This window comes from Polyergus mexicanus, unplaced genomic scaffold (assembly GCF_030449975.1).
Source record: "Polyergus mexicanus isolate NDT 795.1 unplaced genomic scaffold, iyPolMexi1.0 SCAF_17, whole genome shotgun sequence".
Lineage (NCBI taxonomy): Eukaryota > Metazoa > Arthropoda > Insecta > Hymenoptera > Formicidae > Polyergus > Polyergus mexicanus.
The window spans coordinates 4,777,884-4,801,638 of record NW_027223337.1 but is presented as its reverse complement, the minus strand read 5'-3'; the positions used below and the strand labels follow the sequence as shown (position 1 = coordinate 4,801,638).

Sequence of the window (23,755 nt, the reverse complement as noted above, 5' to 3'; positions counted from 1 at the left end):
CAGAATCCGATTCTCTGGATTTTCGTCTTCAAATCCATCGTCAGAATCATTTAAAAATTCATTGTCCATTATCCCTTTTTCCTTTATACACTTTCAGTTTGAGAGCGCGACACAAATAACCACAAAACCACAGATTGAAATGTAACGAAACTAACTTTTGGAGGTTATATTTGGTTATATTCTGCGTATCGTCTGCTAAAAAGGTCGCATCACTTCTCAAGAAAGCTCGTGACCTTCCTTGAGATAAGGGAGCCAATAAGATTCCTTGTTCGGTTAAGGAAAGTTTATGAAACGTGGAACGAGGAACAAGGAATCCTTATTCCTCAAGGACGGACTATGAATACGGATATAAAGCAAATGTAACTGCAGTTGGAAAATTTGGTAATACTAACACACAAATGTGATTCAGTGAACAAAATTAAAATAAAAAACAATCAAAAATTTGATTTTATACAATTAATAATTTTGTTCACTGAACCAAATTTGTGTGTTAGTATTACCAAATTTTCCAACTAAATTTTGTTGTATTAATTAAAGGATTTGTTTGCCCATATCCAAATAAGAGATTTAGTTGATTCAAACAGATTTTATTTCATGCAACAAAATAGATCTCTCAGTGTATGTATAACCGGCGCTGCGATTTTCAATTACAATCACGGAAGTAACGCGACCTTCATTCGCCGATCTTATGCGATATTGCCGTGCTTCGGAGCGCGGATAGTCATGATAAAGAGTACATTCGTGTCGTTATTCCCTTTTCTACACCGCGATAGCAACGGTCAATGTTAACGAGGATCCGTTTCTTTCGTAAAATGGATGACGGCGATAAATTATACGTCCTTGTCCAAAACGAATCGCGGTCTCCTAGAGCGTCGAAACTATTTATGCGTTAGAGCGCCGGGTGATTTGTTCCTTCGTAGACGAACGAGAATAATTCTCTACATACGAATGTATTCACATATCGTATATACAATATATATATATATATATATATACGAAGATTTCGTTTCGCGCTTGATGACTGCGTGAAATCTATCTACGTATCTCATTATTTTGCCGTTGCCGTGTCGCTCATTTAGGCATTACCGTGATCACGGACAAGACGGCTTGCCTGAGGTCATCCGGTAGCAAGTGCGAGCACCGCTGTCCGGGCGATCAAGATCCCGTGTGCGGCACCGATGGGCGTACCTACCTGAACAAGTGCATGCTGAGGGTGGAGATCTGCCGGGTCGGGATCGAGCTGTCTCACCTCGGGCCGTGCAACAATATTTCGGCCCACAGGGAGAACTGTCCGGTCTCGTGCGACTACGCGCCGCTCGACGGACCGGTTTGCGGAAGCGACGGAAATGTTTACAAGTCCACGTGTCAGATGAAGCTGCTCACTTGCGGGTACGGCGAGGCAGTCGATTTCGAATTGGAAGTGATTTTTTTTTTTTTTTTTTTTTTTGAATGGCGAGAAGATCACGTTTGAACCTCGGGTGATCATCCGAGGGAATATTTTTTTTTCACACGCGATAAAATTAAATTTATTAATATCCGAAAAAATTTTTCACCAATATGGCAATTCAATCATAGACATCCTTTTTACTGTCCAGTCTCATAAAACGTAATACGTGTAACTACTCTGCGGGAAGGAAGAGTTTATTCTAACATAAAACTAGTTTCCGGCCGCAAAGCGATTTTGACTTTTTCCCGTTCACAGGCAAGGCGTCGTGCGTACAAATAAGAAGCACTGCCAGACCACAAGACATTGTCGTGAATCGTGCTGGCGTGGTGCCAAGCCTGCCTGCGGTAGCGACGGCATTTTGTACTCGAACACCTGTAAAATGCGGGCGAAGAACTGCGGGTAAGTCTTGAATTTGCGAATCCGACATGTACAATCGACGGATCGTCCCCAATGGGCTTTCTCTCGTAACCCTATCTCGTTGCCCGCGTTCCCTCTATCCTTTCCTTCTCTCATTGTACGTACTTGATCATTTAAGAATCGCTCTCTTCCCTGTATACACTTCGTTATAACTCCTTAAGAGCACTCGAGTTGCCCTTTGCTCTTCCCTTCACTGAGATTTCTCTTTAAATATTACATACGATTTGTTAGAACGCGAAATGCGACATACGCGATCTAATGTTTCTTGATGTCTGAATTTTCCCTTCAACGAGTAGTTGAGAAATATTATAATTCTATTTATACAACCGCCTATTTCCCATGCGACTTTTTGTCGAAATTTTATTAATTAAATTGCAAACATTTCGTCAAACTGTAACGCGTTATCGAGAACAACTACTTTTCAGCAAACACGTCTTCGAAGTGCCGATGTCATTTTGCGTATCTCGGGAACGGACTTCCGGAAGCAACGCGTGTCCCTTGGATTGCAAAAACGAATCGGAAATATCAGTCTGCGGATCGGATGGGAACATATACAGGAACGAATGCGAGATGCAAATGCTAAACTGCGGGTGGGTATTTATTAACGGCGCTGTTTCTCTTCAATAAGTAAAAATTCAGCTCGTGCTTCCTTGTCACGAGTAATCGATCATCGGTCACGAAGCTTAAGCAAAGTGTTAATAATCGACAGGCATGCAAGAAGAAAGGTAACGGTGGTTGACTTCGAGAAGTGTCGGTCTCGGCTGACGAAATGCATGAAGCAACAGCTGAGATGCGGAAGCGAGGTGGATCCGGTTTGCGGTAGCGATGCGAATACTTATCCAAATCAGTGCCATTTGAACGTAGCGATTTGTTTGTAAGTTACGTTTATCTCTTCGGAATAATGACAAATTTATTTTTCAAATCTCAAGATACCATAATCTTTCCAACGCAATCGTTTATAGTGATTCATCAATTTAATCGAACATCCAATTAACCGTAGGCAAACTGACTTATTTTCTCGATATTTGATGCGTTTTAGAAAGGGTATCCAATCGGCTCACGTTGGCGAGTGCACGACCTTGAAGGAGACCGAACAGTGTCCCGAAGATTGCGCCGAAGTACCCGAGGAACCAGTTTGTGGAAGCGACGGCAACGTTTATCGGTGATTAAGAATGTTGTTCGGATTCCAGAACGTCAAGATTTTAGGGGCGCGTGCATCACAAAATGGTCGTCCATTAGAGACCGACAAAAGACTTTGGATTCTTTTCAAAATTTACTCTTTTATTCTGATCTTTGATTTCAATGCGTGAAATATATTGTTATTTATCAATTTAAATTTCAGGAATTTTCATATGTAAAGATAAAATATCTAATGAAATCCGCGACGAAATTATTTATACCGCGAACGCAATATCTTCCGAATATTTAAACGGATTCGAGCGTAACATTTTTTCGAGATTAAACAACTTCAGCTTAATGTAATGACAAAAGGGAATTCGTTAAAGGATTTGGCGTGTTTACTGATGCGTCATGTGTGCACTCTCGTACGCATTTATAGATCCCTCTGCCATCTGCGGCGCGAGACTTGCGGCCAGAGGGTGGTTCAAGTTCCGGCGCAACATTGTCGCACCACCGCGCTCTGCAACCAGATCTGCAGCGGGGAACGTCAATTTGTTTGCGGCTCCGATAACAAGCTCTATCGCAACGAGTGCGAGATGAAGAGGGACAATTGCGGGTAAGCCGCCTGACCGTCGAGTATTATATTTGCCTGTTATACCGGAGAGAGAAAGAGCTTTTGTTCGATAAGTCTGGAATTATGGTGAGCCCTCACCATCAATTAAACTCTTGATTCTCGAGAAATTTATGCAAATACACGGAAAATCTCATTTATTAATAACATTTGCTTTACCCGATTTTGATCGAATAATAAATAATAGCGAATAAATGAAATCGTTAATAATCAAAGCGATATGAAAAGAGCGATAGGAAAAAAAAAGAACGGCAAATAATGTGTAAAATTATTGTCTTGAAGGAAAGATGCATTTAAAGCTTTTATATATTTTGCCTTACAAAATATTTAAATTTACTTAAAATTCTATAGATTACAAATAGAATTGTGAAATAAAGTAAATTTTAATTTAATTTTCTTTTTAAAAATATTATCTCAATTGAATCTTTTATCGTTCAAGAAGAGCAATTTAATTGTCTCAATAATTTTGTGACCGTATTTTAACTTCAAGCATACAATTTTCATTCTTATTTTATACAGTAAAAATACTACAATATAATAATTCCATTACTTCGCTAGAAGTAGCGTTTGCTGGAAAGCTAATTATTAACATTAACAAATTAAATTATTTCTATTTATGTAAAGAAAATCCAGAGAGAGAACGACGGCATTTCGTGTCTCGCGCATGTAATTTCATTGACCGCAATAGTACTTTTTCTTCGATATGTGACTATAATACTTTCCATAGACTTTCATTACGACGGCGACGTTCGCGCGTTTAAATATATTTCTGAGGAGTGAAAGAAGATCGTCTAAGAAACTCGAGAGAAACGGTTAATTCGAATTATAATATCGCATGCGATGAAAGGCAGTTTACGATTCAGTTGAACTCAACCGTCCCATTACGTTTTCTTTATGGAAATAATAAACTATCAGCCATGCCGTCGTGTACACGCATACCAGCAGGATGTTCTCGTGCCCGTTGTTCAAACACGCGAGAGGAAAGTATCCTACTTCGCGAATGTGAATTGGACACACAATCGCCGTGCAATTTCGAAAGTAGAAATTATCGACGCCTTAACGCGACCCATTTCCTCAAAAAGAGTCATTTTCTATCTACGATTGCTTTCTAACGCTCCCACTTCCACTGGATGCTCATCGTATGTTAAATAAACACAAACTAATATTAGGTGTACAACTTTGCTTCCGCTGTTTTCCTATAGATGGCTTTAGCGATAAGTAGTGGTCGAAATAAATAGATCATAGACGTCATGCGATAAACTTGGGCATCTGTCAACATAACCCTATAGAAACATTAGTCGATTTGTGTCTGCATCATAAAGTTATTCTCGATTGAAAATGTCAGTTTACGAGCCAAATTCTCGTCATTTGCGGGAGGTTTTAATTTTCTGCTTCAATATGAAGAAATCTGCGGCTGAGGCTCATCGAATGCTCTCAAATACTTATGGTGAAGCCGCTATTAGTGAAAGAACGTGTCGTGAGTGGTTTCAACGCTTCAAGAACGGTGATTTTCACGTCGAAGACCGGCATAGTGGTGGAAGAGAGAAGGTTTTCGAAGATGCAGAATTGGAGGCATTACTTAATGAAGACTCGAGTCAAAGTCAAAAAGAATTGGCACGATCATTGGAAGTGACTCAACAAGCAATTTCAAAACGCCTCAAAGACATATAACCAGTTTTTTACAATAAAGCCTCGAATTTCCGAAAAAAATCGGCGGAAGCAAAGTTGTACACCTAATAGTTGAAAATATTCGTAACACAAGTACTAATCTAAATCGTTAAACTCACCAATCCTGTAATTGCTCTTTAACGCGCGAGACAAATTTAGCTCAAATTTATCCAGTTAAGCTCAATTTTTATCAATTTAGCTCTAATTTAATAATATCTTAATATCTCAAGTAGCGAGAAAAGAATGAGCTTGATCTCTATTCTAGGAAACACGTGTACGTGGTACCTATGAAGAGATGCGTCCAGGGTTTCCTGTTTCGCGGCTGCCAAAAAATCTGTCCGCCTTATTACGATCCCGTTTGCGGCACCGACGCCATGACGTATAGCAACGAGTGCTTCCTGGAGATCGAGAATTGCCGTAGCAGGAGTCTCGTCACGAAAAAATATCACGGAGTGTGCGGCCAGCCGACGGAGGAGCCCAAGAATTATCTCTATTAAAATCGATCGAGCTGGCACGACCGACACGGGAGAGAAAGAGAGAGAGAGAGAAAGATATAAAATGCGAGGAAAAATCATTCTAAGAGATAATTTGACTCGTATTTCTCAGAATCGGGAAGCGACGATTACTGTACATTCACTTGTCATATGTCGTCTTCAAGTATTTAATAATTATTCGGCGAACCGGCTGTAAATTCGACGAATTCCACGATCGATCGAATATTTTGGCGTTTGATTAATCGATCGTATAATTCGCGACTCTAGACGCCATTCAAACACACGAGCGCGATGCGATAAAGAGCGTAAATAAATATACGTAGGCTCGGGCATTCGATCACCCGAATGATCTAAAAAGCGCTAAATTACCATAGCGGGAAAAACGATATTCGAGGAAAAACGAGCATCTTGCCAGTCGCAGAGTCCAAATTGTTGTCGTATTGTTACTGCTATTGTAACGATAATATTCATCGCGATTGCTAATTTTCTCCTCTCCGGCAATATATCGCGCGAAATAATTCGCGCGCCAAAATTATAGTTCGCAAATCGCTATTGTATGTCAAAGTTAACGAAAATCATTTTTTTAATTTTTTTTTTTTTTTAACTGGGAGTGGAAAGGAGGTTTCGCCAATTACGATATAGTCTTTTCGATATACTTTACATATATATTATACTTGACGCGCGATGTAGATTCATTATTATTTATTGTAGAGCATCAATCATTGCGTATGCGTTTTTTGACGCGATTTTTCATTTCTTTTTTTTTCCCCACAATTGCGCCCGTCGTTTTAATTATGGCTAATAATGTATCGACACGGTGTTGCTAGAGCATATTCTTATTCTAGAATTCTAGGGGAATATTGTACTATTACATTTTCTTCCGATATATGTGATGTGTGTTCATTTATTACTATTATATTATACCATTGCAATCTTAATTTATTATCGAACATGCGAGAAAATCATTCTTCTGTGTCATGTATCGACACTAACTCTGTATACGCTTCCAATGTCAATAATAAATCATATATGTATATTTTAAGATATAAAAAAGCTGTACAAGAAAATTATACATGCGTAATAATATCACAAATATGACACGTTATTCATTTCTATTTATTTTTTACAAAGATAAAAAAATCTGACATCAGAGTGCCAATCATCATGATACCACGCCAGCATGTATGTGTGTGTCTGTGTCTGTGCTGTGCTGAGTCTGTGTTTTTGTGTGTCTGTGTCTGTGCTGTGCTGAGTCTGTGTTTTTGTGTGCTTGTGTGTTGTGTGCTTGTGTATGTGTGTGTATATGTGTATGCAATAAACAAATTTACTTACCAACTGGGTACATCATGGGCGCTGCGATAAAGCTACTCGACCGGCGCCAACTTCCGATCGTTGCGTCTTCGACAATTCACTTTCCCGAGTACTCGCGAATACGAACATTGGAAAGATACAGTTAACGAGCGCGGATTAACACGATACTAATTAATTAACACGACAATTGCCTGATATTTTGTCCTCCCGGTATTCATTCGCCCACGCGACGCACTTTAGACGAAAATAAAACACAAAGAATGCGCAACGCGACGTTACCACGATCTTGACTGATTGACGCGACGCGAAACAATATGACCGACCGCTTCGTCGATCGCATACAACTTCACGCGAATAACGTACCGACGCGTTTCCTCGCGCGATTTAGGGCCAATTTCAAAGTCCGGTTAGATGAACCGACGGTTAAAATTAGCAGGGTTCCAACTAAAATGATATGAATGCTTGGTTTTCCTTCACCTCTATTTTCTGTTGGCCATCCTGCTAATTTTAATCATCGGTTCATCTAACCAGACTTGGTGAAATTGGTCCTTAGGTTAATAATGGCTGCGTTCAGCAGAAAAAGCAGCTTTGAAACTGTTGCAAAATTCTTTAATATGATTGGTTTATACATTTAGATCCGGCAGGAACTAAGGGCAACAACCAATCATATTAAAGAATTTTACAACAGTTGCGAAGCTGCTTTTTCTGCTGAACGCAGCCAATATAACGCTAGAGTTGCCAGATTTGAAAATCCCGAGTGAAGGACACGAAGCAGTTTTAGCAAACCAAAACAAAGACATGAAATGAGCAGATGGATGAAAATGGATAAATATTGCAGCCATAATTATATATATAATAAAAATATTTTAAACTATATTTATTATCTAAGAGAAACCTGAGAGAGGCCGCGCCACCGTTTTTCGTGAGACCGTTTTCTTAGCTGACACAGTGGCGCTAACTGGATTTTAGAGCGGAACTACAATGCCAGATCGATTTTGTGATGCCATGGTAAAACAACCGTTTGGTGCATGTCCGTGCTAAATACATTGTGGATCGAAAATGCGGAAAAATATTATGGATTTATTAATGTTTTATTAATAATTTTTATATAAGCATAATTAATTATTTTAACCGTGTTTTATTGTTCTTTAAGCAGTTTTAATTGTTGACAGAGTTAATTAATTTTTTCACGTTTATATGATCGCCGGTGATATCGGCTATCAGATTTTCGTAAAATGTCATATAATCATCAAATCTCATAAAATCGCGATATCTTATGCAATATTGTTTTTTTAGCGTGTAAAATGTTAAGAGTGTTTTTTCTATCTTGTGGAATTCCATTCGAAATTTATCAATTAAAAAAATATTTTACATCTTTTTCAAATTTTTGCTTTAATTCATACTTTAATATGTTTTAATGCATATTAAAAAAAATCTATTGAAAATCTATTATTTAATTTAATCTATTCTAGCCCATCCATTTTGAGGCAATGGATTTATAATCAACAATCTACATTTATATCTACAATATCTACGAATTCGTTATCTCAAAAGAAAATAAAGTTCATTGCTCACCGGCACTGATGCGCAACAGCGGAGTTGTTGATCTTGAGGCTACGTTGTTTATAACATACAAATATAAAATTCAAATTATAACAGCGTCCAACAATATAACTAATATTTCACGCGGAATATTTTATATTCGATGCGTACAACGTTAATCGCTAAAAAGCTTTATATAAATATAGAACAATTTTATAAATTATAGAAAGACTTTTTTTTACATAGAAATTTTTATAGGAATAATGTAAAAATCTTTCTTTTTAATTTTTTCTTGTTTAATTCATTCAAATAAAAAGATCGAATTAGTACGCGAATTTCAACAACTAATATACAAATAATAAATACTCACCCTAGGATTGCTCCGCCGGTGCAGGATGCCTCTCCTAGGCCTCCTAATCCTCTCAGGATGTCAGGGTCGCTACATTGATCTGTAAGATGCAAATAGAATATCCAAATTGTAGCAGCGCTTAAAATAATTAATATTTAAAAAAATCTAGAAGTAGAAACTTTTAGGTTAAGCGGAAATGGAAAAAGATGAAATTGATTGATGCATTTATTCGGATAGAAATTCCGAATAAGTAAAATTAAGTTTTTCTATATGCTATATGGTCCTAAGATGCTTCAAAGATTTGATTAGAAAGATTAGAAAGATGCAGTAACGTGTCATTTAACTTTATCTAACTTGTTTTAAAATTTATTTAAATTGTTAAAAGCAATATAATGAATCTTTTAAATAAAAGAAGAATATTGTTTGAAAGAACGATATAATTGTTTAAGTTAAAGAAAAAATAAAATTCATTCAAAAAATATTTTATTTAAAATAAATAAATATATTATTTAAAAATCAAACAATCATATTTGTTACTTCAAACATTAGTATGGTTGGACTATTTCAAGCATTATATTTCTTATTTGATTACAACAAAATTTATTAAATCCAAAGAAACTTTTCTCTCTGTGTAGCAAATATTAATTCGTTGTGATTGTATGCTCTGTGAAAGCAAAATGTATTTCGGAAAAATATTGAAAAAAGTTTACCGCTTTATGCCATTGTATTTCTATATGCGAGATGGTGTGTTTAAGTCAATAAAATTAATTTGATGATCATTAAGAAAGTGATCAATGAAATTTTTATTTTTTTATTTAATATAAATGCTTATAATATCTAAACAATTTTCTGATTTTCAAAAACTAGATGATTATCATGAATATGCGCGTCCATGAATTTGCTAACATACTATACTACCCATACAGCACAAAACGTTGTAACAACATTGCAGCAACATTGCAATATTGTAGCAATATTGCGGCAATGTTGCAAATGTTGCTGCAATGTTTTGTGCTGTATGGGTAGCATTTTTCTATCTGGGATAATATGCAAATCGAGAACTTGGCACGATCATAAACGAGATAATTATATTAAACGAATAAATAAAATCACGGAAAATATATATGCATAACGATAACAAATAAATGTGCATCGGGAGTGGTGAGAAAAATATCTATGTTATATATGTGCAGATTCATCGCGTGATGTGTGAATTTCGTCGAGAGAATTTTTCCCGCGAATTTCAAACATGTCTCCTCCACCGGCGCAAAACAAACGGATGGATTATGCACGTACGATAACGTATCTCGTCGGCAAGTAAGTTTTACGATTAGTATCTTCGACGACCACTTGTTGGCGCCACGGGTACGCCGGGTCCAAGATGGCGTCGCCGCGCGACCGTATTGACAGGTGCTTCGGCAGCATGGCGACCAGTGTTTACGACAAATGATCGCGGTCGATCGGATTCGCGCCCCAAGCGAGGCAATTGTTTACGATATCGTTCCTTTGCGACAACGCGCGTCTCGCGTTGCATTCGCGATTGTTCGCGGCGAATACAAAGGGCGAAATATCCCTCAACGGCGAACAGCAAGTGGCGTGTGCTGGGACTGCTCCAAAACATCAGGTGGTGGCGGTGGCGGTGGCGGTGATGGTGGTGGTGGAATCACTCGTTGGACACCTCGCGCTTGTCACTCGCAGATTCCTCTCGAATATCATCGTCCTAATCGTGAGTACCATACAATTGTAAATAATAAATTTGAATTTGAGCTTATGGGGACGCAAAGCGTCGTATCGAAAACCGTACGAGACGCGTCATTTCGAGGTGCCGCAAATTTGACAGTGGCGGAGAGAAAGAGAAAGAGAGAAAGAGAAAGAGAGGGGCCATCTTTGAGGCCATCCTTCGGTATCGGTCACGTCGGCGAAAGAGAATAGCGATTACACGTGCGGATCGTGTTACATAAAACCACAACTGAACGGATCGAATGTCGTGGGATGACGTCGCGTTAAATAATAGATTGTACAGGAAAGGATGAATATATCTACCTACGCGTACCAACATGCGAGATGCGATTCTGCGGATTCTGCCTGCGTACCATCGAAGAGCAGCTCTTGCCGATTTTGCCATAAACTCAAAAATTTAATTCACGATCGTGTCTTATTATCGGCCCGAACGAAAGGAAGACCGTTCGTGTGTTACGCGATTCGAATCGTGTCATCCTGTCCTCTTCCTTTGACGACGAATATTACGATCTCTCGAGCGACTGCTCCTTTAATGATTTCATTATCGATCGATTTGCATTTAACGATGTCCGAGAAAATTTTATTGACAAACGTTTTTCTCGATTTTTTCCAACAGTAATACTTACGAATAGAAATAATTTTTGCATAAGAGTTATGTAAAGCGATTTCTTTGTTCGCCATATTTTCTTTTCATATATAGAGTATCCTTTTCCCCTCGCAAAATCGTTGCATTCACATTCCGCTTTGTTGCAATCGAGAGATTATACTATACTTATTATTATTCCACCGGATACAAATTTTACTTTGACAAATCTAATTTTTACTTACTCGACTAATAATTTGCATTGAAATTATGATCCCTTGTCCTAATAGTTATTGTAAACTTAATACCGCGTCAGATTTTTCCACGATGCGCTTATCAGAATTTTATCGAGAATCGTCGGATAGAAGCAGCCTCTCTTTCTCTCTTTCATTCGCTGCGTGCATTTTCTTATCTTATCGTTATCTCGCAATGGACAATGAACAGAAAAAAAATCATTATTGTTCCAAGGAGGGGGGGGGGGGAAGGGACGGCGATCGAACACACGAATGCGAACTCTCGTGTTCGGCATAGTTTCAGCATCCGGGGAAGAATGGCCGCGCTGCTCCCGGTGTATACGTAATTAAATTTATCGATCGCCTAGGGAGACGTCGTGTCGGTACTCGAGAATGCGCGTGTTCGTGGATCCCTCTTCATTTTTTATCACGCGCTTTTCCTCTTTTTATAGGAATATGCGTTTCTGTCAAGCTCAAAACATATTCTGTTCCGACGTTAAGCGAAATATTCGTCATGAAGGTGATTATATAGGGTATATTTATATTGTGCGCAGAAACCTACCGCGCAGTCTTTCTCGAAGTTCTTTTTTTTTCCCCTAAATTTAGGGAATCCGCCTTTCTCCGTAGATCGATAGTTTTTTTGCGGCTTTCCAATTTAAATTGATTAAATTAACTTAAAGGGTCACATATACTAGTAAATGTGTATGTAGTTACACGTTGTAGTAGATTACTTTTTTCGGTAGACCTTCGGTAAACCCACCTATATGAAATAATGGGTAAGAATACCCAATTCTTATGTATTTTTGCCTCCTGAACACGAATATGAAACTTAAAAATGACGATCGGACTCGCAAATCTAAGAAAAACGCAAAAATCCAACCAAACGCGGGTAAACCTTTGGAAAACCCACCTATATGAAATAATGGATAAGAATACCCACAATTCTTATGTATTTTTGCCTCCTGAACACGAATATGAAACTTAAAAATGACGATCGGACTCGCAAATCTAAGAAAAACGCAAAAATCCAACCAAACGCGGGTAAACCTTCGGAAAACCCATCTATATGAAATAATGGATAAGAATACTCAAGTCTTATGTATTTTTGCCTCCTGAACACGAATATGAAACTTGCAAATGAATGTCGGACTCGCAACTTGCAAGTCGAAGAGAAACGCAAAAATCCAACCAAACGCGAAAATCCAACCCATGTCCAAGAGATGCATTTTTATTAGTAATAATTTACCCCTGGAATATAGGTTTGGGTTAGGTTATATCTTCCGGAAGTGGAGCCCCCCCGTAGGAGGCGGGGGGGGGGGGGAGGCGGAACCCACTGTGTCCACGCATATACTTTACAACGCGAAGCGAAGTCCATCCCATAATTATTGTGTGGATGGAAAAGTGGATTAGGTTAGGTACCTAACCTAACATGGGTTGAATTTTCGCGTTTGGTTAGATTTTTGCGTTTTTCTTCGATTTGCGAGTCCGATCGCCGATTTTTAAGTTTCATATTCGTGTTCAGGAGGCAAAAATACATAAGAATTGGGTATTCTTACCCATTATTTCATATAGGTGGGTTTTCCGAAGGTTTACCCTTTTTTCTAATGGGATGAACATTTAAACCAAGTTTGATTGAAAACAATTAAATTCGCACAAATACCTTGCTCAGTTCATCGAAGAAACTTCCAAGCGAATTGACCTCCAGATTGGGCTTCTGCCCCAATTGTTAACATCGTCGCCGTCGCGACTCGCGTATTATAATTTGTGCCTTTATTCGATATACGAGGGTACATAATCGATGATGTGAAAAATGTTGAAACTAAAATATTTTAGAGGCAGCAGGGCGAGTGTACTATTTTCTACGTGAAACTGGCTAAGATGGGATCATAAATATAACGATTATAGTCATTCGAAATTGTGGATAAATAGATATAAAATTAATTTCAAAAATTTCACTGGCGATTGTAGAGCACAAGCACAGACGAAAGTATTGTAAATATGTCCAAAAAGTGTATGCTCTAAAATATTATAAATTTGTTTAACTTTTTCACTCATCAATATCTTTGAAAATATTGATAATTCATTTGTCATGCCTCACTTTTTTGTATTCTAGAATGATTGTAATATAGCAAAATTTTTTTTAATCATTTTGATTAAAGATAGGGAAGATATACTTTATAAAATAAGATAAAAATATTGTTTTCGGCATCGTTTGACAACGTGGTATCGCATTAATCGTGATATTAAAAAGATAACAAGTTTATTTTGCGCAACTAACTCGCAAACTATAGATCGTATTGCATTGTTATAGAGTTCTATATCGCTCTTTAATAGACGATCACGTAACTCTGACGATTCTCAAATCACCCGATCTCCTCGTATATAGACGCGTTATTCTAGTTGCGTACAAATCATTGGATGGACACGATGGACGTGATTATATTGTATAACTCAACACGTATACATTCGTGCGGAACAAGCTCTCGTCAAGTCGGAACAATTCCCAATATATCTCTGCAATTCTCTAAAATGTTTATCACAATTTTTCGCCGATATATTTTTAAATTGTCAACGTTATAATAAATCGCAACACGCCGGACGTAATGGAGACACGAAGAGACTCGAGAACGGAAAAATCGTTTCAATCCTGTTCTGGTTGATCCGTACGAAGGTCGCCAATCGTCGCGAATATCCGCACGGCTGCTCTGTTAAGATTAATTATATGCCGCAACAACTTGAAATGATCTATTGTGTTTTAACGGCCGTGTCACACGCTCCAACCTTGAATGTAAGTCGAGGGAATTGACCTCGAACCGGATCTGGAATTCTTTTTCTTCGAGAAAGGGTAATGTGGAATTATGAAAGGGTAGATAGGTTTTGCATGTCATGCTAAAAGTCTCACATACTTGGGGTTTAAACAAACTGCGACAAGTCCGCGCAGACACATTTTATACGTATAATTCGAGATATTCTCATAATTCAATCATTAATTCTCTGTATATATATTACCTATTTATTTTATTTATTTCTTTATTTATTCAAATACTTTAGCGTAAGCGATTTTATTAAAATATATCACACGTTTCATTTTTTTTGTATTTTTTAAATATATTTTTAAGTCAAAAACATTTTTTATATATTTTCAAGCCAGAAACTTTACACGGATAACTAATGTAGCAATTCTTTTATTTCTCGTAGATATGAATACATATACATATACATATATATATATGGGAGAGTTTAAATCATTAATCAAGATTTATTTGTAATATCGCGTTAATCACAATTTTCTCAGAGTTTTAATGTAGTGGATAACGCGAGTTTACCGATTTTCCCATCGATTACCGGTTTCTTGATGTTCAGACCCATTCCAAGTTTATCAATTACTTTTGGGGTCAGTTCTTCGTAATTTATCGAATCGTCTGAAATAGAAGCTTCTACGATCGAATTTTCTGTCGCTTCGTTTTCTTGTTTATATTCATCGCTTCTACTTTCGGAATCTTTATAAACCTTTCTATTATTAATCTTTGTCCCGATTTTTAATCCTATGACTGTAATCGTGTCCTCCTTTCGATTTGTATCCTCCGTATCTTGTTCGAGATCAAATTCGTTTTTCGGAAGCTTCACGCAATCCTTACCGCGTAATTTCTGCATCCAACTCATCGTCGATCCGTCAATTGATCTCCTACAGAGTCGGATATAATTGTTCTTTTTTTTAGCACGATTATCGGTATTATTTTTTTCATCCGCGACGCCCGACCCGAGCTGCGTATTCGCCTTGGCGAATTTTTCGATTCTACTTTAGCCTGAAAACCCACGTCGAGTCTCGTCGCGTCGTTCACCGAACCTATTATGGGTGTTATTATTCCCAACGGATATAAAGAGCCACCATTCCCATAGCTTTGTTCAAGTTCGTCTTTTCCGTTATTTCTGCGAATTTCTTTTGGCACGTCAGTGATACCGACGATATCGTTCAATTGCTCGTTTGCAGTTGTCGCTATTTTTCCAAGATCGGAAGATAAGTTCTGAGAAAAATACAATCAACTTTGCAGTGTGTCATATTGAATAACGCAATTTAAATGAAAAAAGACTCACCGGCACTGACGGTAACAGGTAAAGGACAGCCGAGAAGGGAAGAGCAAGACTGACAAGAGAGTGGCCATTGTATCTCGATTTGATCAAGAGACCTATCGTACGTCAGACGAGCCAATCCCTACGTCGATTTCTTTATGTACCCCGAGAGACGATTTAGTCTTCTCGGCTGTGGTCACGCTTTTCTATCCGTTTCCTTTTTAATGGCGCGTCACATGTAATTTCGTCCATTTACGACGCATTGTCTGTACAAAAATCATCTTCGCCATTTAACTTTGCTGCAGATAACAATTGTTACTTGAAGGTCGCTTCTTATCGTAAAGTAAAATTTATCGATTATAAAATAATTTTTGCGATTAGTTTTTATGATACCGCAGCTAATTATGAAATTATATGAATCTCATTCCCATAAAGAATCTATTAATAGTAGAAGAATTTTTTGTTCTATTAAAATTGAAAAGGAAGAGGAGCTATTATCTATCTTTCGCCTTGCTAATTATCCACGCGATCGCGCAGCGAAATGTCTTCACGATTCTCTCTCGTAATGCGAAATAATTTATCGTTCAATTTACCTTCTGCCGGGATTCATCGATCTAGCCGGATTTTCAGCTATCGGCGAGTTAATGATGCGCGGCCTGAAAATTTATAGTGCGTATAATCGAAAGTTCGTGTTCGACTCTCCCATGCTTTTTATCCTGATGTATACTTACATCCTGTGTTCGATGCGGCTTGTTCATCTCGTCTCGGATATATATATATATATATATATATATATATATATATATATATATATATATACATATACACAGGATGTCTTAGACTACCCGTACACCCCTTTTCTTTCAAAAACTAAGCATTTTAGAGAAAAACGTTTTCAACAAAAATTGTATGGTTTTGAGGGGAACATAAGATGGTGTCATTGGTTTGACCTTGGATGGCATCGTTAAGGTCAAGTCAAGGACACCTTTAATTTCTTAAATGGAACCCCCTATTTTTCATTACATATTCTTGTAGCTTATCTCGAGAGCTTTCCAAAACACTATAATAAAGTATTTTTTCATTAAGTACTTTTTGAGTTATTTTATACTTTAATCTGACATATTTTGATATAAAAAATAAAATATTTTGTAAAATATTCAGTTTTCGATAATCTTACCGTAATAGTTTTATGTACAGAATAACGAGACAAATCAGTTAGTATAAAAAAATAATTGTTTTTAAGAAAATTATTTACAATGTATTTTTTAAAATAATTATTTTTTTTTTTGTTCAAGACGTTTTTTTCTAAAATGCTTAGTTTTTGAATGAAAAGGGGTATATATATATATATATATATACACACATGTAGAATGAATTAGTTGAATATTATCACCGTTATTCTTAATGTATTATATCAATCAATCAATATAATAATTTTATTCCTAGGTGCGTAAACGAGATAATTTTCAATTCGTTAATATTTTTCTTATCTTTTATTTGATAATTTTGTTATCGCAAAAATAACGAATAAAATACGCGAATTAAATATAAATCAAACTTGAGAGATGCTGGACTACAAGAGATATATATATATATAATAATTTTATATGAATGTGAGAAATCTTCTTAATTTATAATTTTTGGTAGCAAGCCCTTGTCTAGTTCTTTAGATATTTAAAATACGCAATAATGTGCGTGTACATGTTGATTATAATTAACAAACTTATTAATGGAAATTAATTTGAACTGCAGAAAATTAAGGAATATAATGTTCTATTGTATTTAATGATGCTCAAGGATATTATTCATGTGTGATATGGTAATCATTATAATATACTGCTTCTTTATCGGAATAACGAACACGGCAATGCGCCCACGCGTAACGCCGTTTATAGCAGTTCTCATTCGTATTTCCGATCACGCGATTGCTCAGACCTTAATTAATTGTAACTTGTGGTCATCGGCACATCAGAAAATTCGTCGCGCATAAAATTCCTCTTTTGCTTTCCTCTTTCCTGAATCTTTCAAGCTGATCGCAAGTGGACGTAGATAACGAAGTGAGAAAGGTAATGAAACATAATCGTTTAACGCGTCCGTTATCTTGCCTTGAAGCACAGTCTCACATCTTCATACCAGAAACCGGAAGCCACGGGCGCGCATCATTCATTGTCACGGCTCACTGTTTGCGAGAAGTCGTAATCTTATCTAGCGGTCCTTCACATCCACTGTCGCGGCCGCGATAAGAAAATCCGTCGCTTTAAAAGTTTTCCCGCCCTTTCCGCTCCGGATTTATTAATCGCCACGCTCGCCTAATTATGCGTCGTAAATAATTACGCGCGGATACGAAATTAAGGGGAGTTTTAGTCAAGGCTCTTTGTTTCGAGCGAGAATGAGCGAAACAAAAATCGTATTAATTTTCCTTGTCGTGAAATTATTGTACTACTTTCGTCTACTTTCAAGCAATGATATAACTTCCGAAATAGACGGTACGATCTTATCACGAGCGCGTTGAGGCCCACGCTAGACGACAATTTGCGGATTGACATGGTCGAGGTAATTTAACAACCGCGAGCATACCGACGAAATTTCTATTCTACGTGCAATTTCGCGATTACGCGAGCGCGACAAAGATGAGAACGACGACGGACTCGCGTTTCCGGTAGAAACAATTTACCCCGTGCCTCACGACGACTCGTTCAGATTACTAAGATGATATCAGTCATTTTACCACGGTAATTAACGCCACCGACTACATAGACTACTCGCGCGCGAGTAACCTCGAGAGCTCTTGGTTTCCAATGAGCGGACAAGATGCATATTGCAATTAAATGCCGCTATCATCAATCATCCAAACTGTCACGCAAGAAGTATGTGTGGATGTGTGAATCTAATTTCCAATTTATTTTTAAGATTATACTTAAAAATGTTTTCCTATATATATTTTAAAGAATTGTATCTATTTCCTTGATAAAAATTTAATTATACGCTAATTAGTTATTTTATTTCTCCACTTGTCGATTAAAATAATGATTATAATTTTGTTCAAATGCGAAATATTTATATACAGAGTGTAACAAAGCGCCCGTATCAGCAGTTTTTTGAGGAAACAACGCATTTTCGTGAAAAATGTTTCATGCAAAAGTTGTTGAGTTCTAAGTGGCGCGTTATATAATAATATTAGTATGACCTTGAATAGCACCGTCAAGGTCATATAAAAATTACTTTAAATTTTTTAAACGAAACTCCTTATTTTTCATTACATATTCTTGCAGCTTACCTCGAGAAAATATTCAGTTTTCGATAATCTTACCGTAATACTTTTATGTACAGAATAATGAGACAAATCAATTAGTGCAAAAAAAAAAAATAAAAAATTGTTTAAAAAAATAATTTTTGTAAATAATTTTCTGAAAAACAATTATTTTTTAATACTAATTGATTTGCCTCGTTATTCTGTACATAAAAGTATTACGGTAAGATTATCGAAAACTAAATATTTTACGAGATAATAAATTTTTTATATCATAATATGTCAAATTAAAATATAAAATAACTCAAAAAGTACTCGATGAAAAAATACTTTATTATAGTGCTTTGGGAAGCTCTCGAGGTAAGCTACAAGAATATGTAATGAAAAATAGGGGGTTCTATCAAAAGAATTCAAAGTGATTTTTATATGACCTTGACAGTACTATACAAGGTCATACTAATATTATTATATAATGCGCCACTTAGAGCTCTACAACTTTTGCATGAAACATTTTTCACGAAAATGCGTTGTTTCCTCAAAAAACTGCTGATACGGGCGTTCTGTTACACCCTGTATAATATAGGAAAAATAAAAAAAAATATATATATGTATATAGAATGTCATATAAAACTATAAATAGTTTATACCTGAATTCTGTTACAAATTATAAATTGTTTAAAATGGAATTTAAGAATATCGTTTCTTTATTCGATGCAATAGAGAGACAGATTGTGGCCAATGAAGGATATTTATTGAGTGAAAAATTGCAAGCTATTATAAATTCAAAACGGCCAATCGATCGGAATAATCCAATCAAGAAGCGTACGATAATGGAGAGCTGCTCTTCCATCCTTGCCGTATGCTCGCGCGTCGCTTTACGAGATACAACTTTAAACGTTTGTGGAGGGAAAGGAAGGATTTACGATGGAAATAATTTCAGGAACGCTCTCCAGAATTTATTCGGCAACCGTGCTGTTAATGGCTGCCATATCGTAAAATCTTCGCGCGTACTCTTTTCTTCTTCTCGCGGTTCATTGACTTCATTTACAAGGAACATTCTTCGTTTCCGACCTCTCGCCGGATCATTTGCAATTATTCGCACAAGTTGCTTTAGAAATAATTAAACAACCTTCGTAAAAAATCAACGACAATGAAAAATATTTAAAAAATACTTATTTGTTAGCAATCGTTCATACATTTCAAATATACATTTTTAATCAAAAATATGAAATTATAAAAATTGGATTTTATTGTGAAAAAAAAAAAAATAATAATTCGGCGAACTATAGTATCGTTTCTTCATTCGTCAACGATCTCGCACGCGAGAAAATATTTAGACACGCATCCCTTCTCGAAAATCGCCGACAGGCGAAATAAGCGATTTCGAATCGGTTCGCTCTACACCCCGTTGTTCCGTGCCGCTTTTTCTGCGATCGATAATAAGCGGTCGCCTTAAATTGGTCGATCATTTCAAGTGAGTCTGCCTACGCGGACCTAGTAGTTAACATCCACCTCTGTCCGGTTATTATCCCGCTGGACGCGGCCACCTCCTGCATCCCCTTTTCCTCTGTAGTCGTTTTCCGTTCCGCATCTCATCCGAAAAGGATACGCACCGACGGACAAGTAGGAATATAACGAGGCCATTTGAAAATATGTTGCTTATTAGCTGTCACTTTCGGAGATAGATTCAAGGCGGCATTAAAAAAATATTATTTGTTAGAATCTTGTTCGGAACGTCCGATTTGTCGGAACGATTGACAATGTCATTCTCGAATGATATAGTTGATAAAATGAATTGTGTACATGTGATATTTGCCAGTTTGCTCTATCGATATATAGGGTGGCTCCGAACATTCCAGCCAGACTTTGAGATCTTATAGGAAATTTAATTCTAAACAAAAAATTTCCTATAAACATGGGTTGAAAAATGCTTTCTTAAGAAATTATCGCTCAAAAATCTCTGAAATCGTGATTATTTTACACATTTTTCCAAATATCATGGAAAATGTGCGTCTTTTAACAAAAATTATCGAAACAAAAGTTGTAGAAAATTAAATTATCTTTCAAATGAGATCAAAATTTGATTGTTGTACGTTCCATAGATTTTTATATAACCAGTTTCAAACGTACAAAAAGTGCGTTTGTTACTTATCGTTAGATCGATTAAAGTTGAATCAGGAGGAAATCCGTAAAGCGATTAGATCGGTCGTTACTCGATGCCGAAAGTGTATTGGAGCTAGGGGGAGGGAGGGGAGAGAGGACATTTTGAGAACAGTTAATTTTTTCACGTCTTTATTCATTTTCTACTATTACGTGCTATTTTAGTTTAAAAAAATTTATTCTATTTTTATAAAAGAAAAAGATTTTTATTTTTTATTTTTATCATTTTTTCAAGAAATTTATTATTCATTTCCTTTTTATTTCATTTTCTTTTCACCTTTCGCTTTTCCTTTACATCAGAGATTTTTGAGCGATATCTTCTTAAGAAAGCATTTTTCGACCCATGTTTATAGGAAATTTTTTGTTCAGAATTAAATTTCCTATAAGATCTCAAAGTCTGGGTGGAACGTTCGGAGCCACCCTATATATATATATAATATATATATATATATACATGTATGTATATAATATATGTATTTATTTATTGTAAAATAATTTAAAGTGTCAAGAATGACACATTTTATCGAATGTATGCGTTTGCTATATTCTTCCCTTTTCATGTTTTACAAATTTTTAAAATCTCTTACGCGATCTCTAATCTGATGATTTCAAGTTTGTTTCGTCACGAACTATCTGAAAAATATATATATGTATTCAGATTTTACTTTTGCCACTAATTGTAAGCAAAAAGTTTAGGAGCATAATATGAAGACAAAAGTTTATGTGTAAGTGCACGCGATTTCATAGCGATCTAGAAAACAGATGACCATCAAAATCAAAAACATTTTATGTACGCTTTTCCAATACGTGACGTCTTCATTTTTCTATCGCTTCTCGGTACTTGTCGTTTGCGTTTGCGGAAAAGAAGAAGAACCAGAGACGAGAATGTAACGAGCCTGGACACGAATGTAACGTGTCTCGTTCGATTTCTCAGACATTTCAAGTCACTTATTACGCGCAGTCTCTCGTTCCGTAGATAGCGAGCAAGATTTCCTTCTTGTTTCCCTTCCACACCTCTTCTCCTCCATTATGTCCCTTTACATCTCTCCCACGATGGTGTGCTCTCATCCTGCTATTTTATCCGCCATCTTGTACTCGACGCGCCTTTACACGCAGCTGCAATTGTAGAAAAGAAACTTCAACCGGAGCAAGAAACTTCCACCGCGTGGCATCATTTTCTTTCGCGCAAAATTGTATCCCAGAACGAATTGCGGCTTCGCATCGAAGGGTGTTATGCGTTTACACGAGTGATGAAAGAAGTTTTCGTGAAGTGAAAATCTTTCGGTGCTTTATGTATCTTGGAGAGAGACTCTTTCGGAGAGAGCGGCGAGCTCTTACAAAGAAACAACACGACTGTGACTTATTTACATGTAACAACGATAAAAATATTAACTGCGTAATTGTTTATAATTTGTTGTTTGTCACAGATCCTTGAATCGCTAAAGTAATTTATAATTAATGCATATGTTTTGTTCTAATATAAGTAATTTTATTTTAAAAAATCAACAAATAATTTTTTTAAGGCAAGTTTTCAAGACATTCTAAAATTTTCCTTTTGTTAGGAAATTACGAAATTTTTTTGCGTAGCTAGATAGATTAATTTGCAAACAAAGACACTGCATCTCATTCATCTCGATCGTATCATCCGGCTAGTTAGATCTGTGTTTACTTAGATTTTCTCTCTCTCCGCATCACCGGTGCGTATATCCCATTAGCTGTCGTAACTAGCGCGAGGAACGACTAGTCTACTTGACCTTATCCGCTGGGTTTAACGCTTTCCATACTATCAGGAACATCCTTTTTAAAACGTCGCGTCTGCAAATTGGCGTAAAGTGCTTGAGCAGCGACAATAACGTCCTTCTTTCTGTCTCCGTTTCTTCTTGCTCTCTCGTCTGTCTTCTTCAAACTCTTCTCTTCGTCTCGTCGCGGCTCAATCCGCCGTGGGTGGTGGATGATTCAACCGCGAGTACTGTTACGTTCTGTGAAGAACGAAGCTTTGTTTTTCAGGTAGTTTGTAACGAGGCAAAGTAGGAATTGATCCAATCAAGTGATCGGATTAGAGGACGCGTAAGAGATTTTAAAAATTACTAAAACATGAAAAAGAAAGAATAGTAAATGCATACATTCGATAGGATGTTTAATTCTTTATACTCTTTGAATCATGTTACGATAAATAGACGCATATATATAAATATATATATTTTTTTTTATTAGCGTCTCTTCCTGTTTTGCATAAAATTCATTAAAGATGATGTATGACGGCAATTACGTAACAATGTCGAGAGATCCCGGTCATCCCCATCAGATCCCGGTTCTCTCTTATGGTATTGACCTTTCCATGCGTGCACGTGCTTCCGTGGGACTTAAAATAGACGAAGTTGAGTGGCGACAAATAAAATCGGCTACGCGTGCACAAGAACGAGGTTAAGTCGACCCTTTAATAAGTTCCTGGAAAATCTAGGATGATTTCACGGTGGCTTCGTGTCATCGTTAATCATTCTTCAATTTGAGCACGTCAATTAGAGATTGTATACGAGCGTTTCCAAAATACTTTCGTATCGAAAAGATATGAGAACCGAATTATAATTAATTATCCAAAATAATCGTCGAAGTTGGAAAAAAATGTTTCTCCCAAAACGGAGAAATAAAGATGGTATCTTTTAAAGGGGTATCAGAAATTACATATAAATTACAAAGAAAATTTCTCTAGCGCTGTATATCGATATAGGATAGATGAAAG

At 36.7% G+C, this 23,755-nt stretch overlaps 2 protein-coding genes, 1 long non-coding RNA gene and 1 pseudogene across 3 annotated transcripts in view; 1 reads left to right on the top strand and 3 right to left on the bottom strand.

Moving 5' to 3' along the window:
- Positions 1–6,831, top strand: part of LOC138940776 (serine protease inhibitor dipetalogastin) — a 40,282-nt gene extending 33,451 nt beyond the window's left edge. The window contains exons 3-9 of the mRNA XM_070309986.1: positions 1,080–1,389; positions 1,703–1,846; positions 2,290–2,454; positions 2,574–2,738; positions 2,904–3,026; positions 3,423–3,599; positions 5,548–6,831. Coding sequence (XP_070166087.1) covers positions 1,080–1,389; positions 1,703–1,846; positions 2,290–2,454; positions 2,574–2,738; positions 2,904–3,026; positions 3,423–3,599; positions 5,548–5,779 — 1,316 coding nt within the window. The 3' untranslated portion in view covers positions 5,780–6,831. The remainder of the gene's footprint in view (positions 1–1,079; positions 1,390–1,702; positions 1,847–2,289; positions 2,455–2,573; positions 2,739–2,903; positions 3,027–3,422; positions 3,600–5,547) is intronic.
- LOC138940775 (apoptosis-resistant E3 ubiquitin protein ligase 1) overlaps positions 1–7,395 on the bottom strand; it is an 86,114-nt gene extending 78,719 nt beyond the window's left edge. Inside the window, exon 1 of the mRNA XM_070309981.1 lies at positions 7,109–7,395. The gene's annotated coding sequence lies outside the window, so the exon portion shown is untranslated. The remainder of the gene's footprint in view (positions 1–7,108) is intronic.
- A 1,198-nt stretch (positions 7,396–8,593) lies between these two features.
- On the bottom strand, positions 8,594–10,928 carry LOC138940452 (uncharacterized). Its single transcript, XR_011448002.1, has 3 exons — positions 10,275–10,928; positions 9,000–9,078; positions 8,594–8,701 (listed from the first exon to the last, which is right to left on the bottom strand). It is a non-coding gene; the product is annotated as an uncharacterized lncRNA (long non-coding RNA).
- Positions 10,929–14,717: 3,789 nt separating this feature from the next.
- Positions 14,718–23,755, bottom strand: part of LOC138940549 (uncharacterized) — a 28,849-nt pseudogene continuing 19,811 nt past the window's right edge.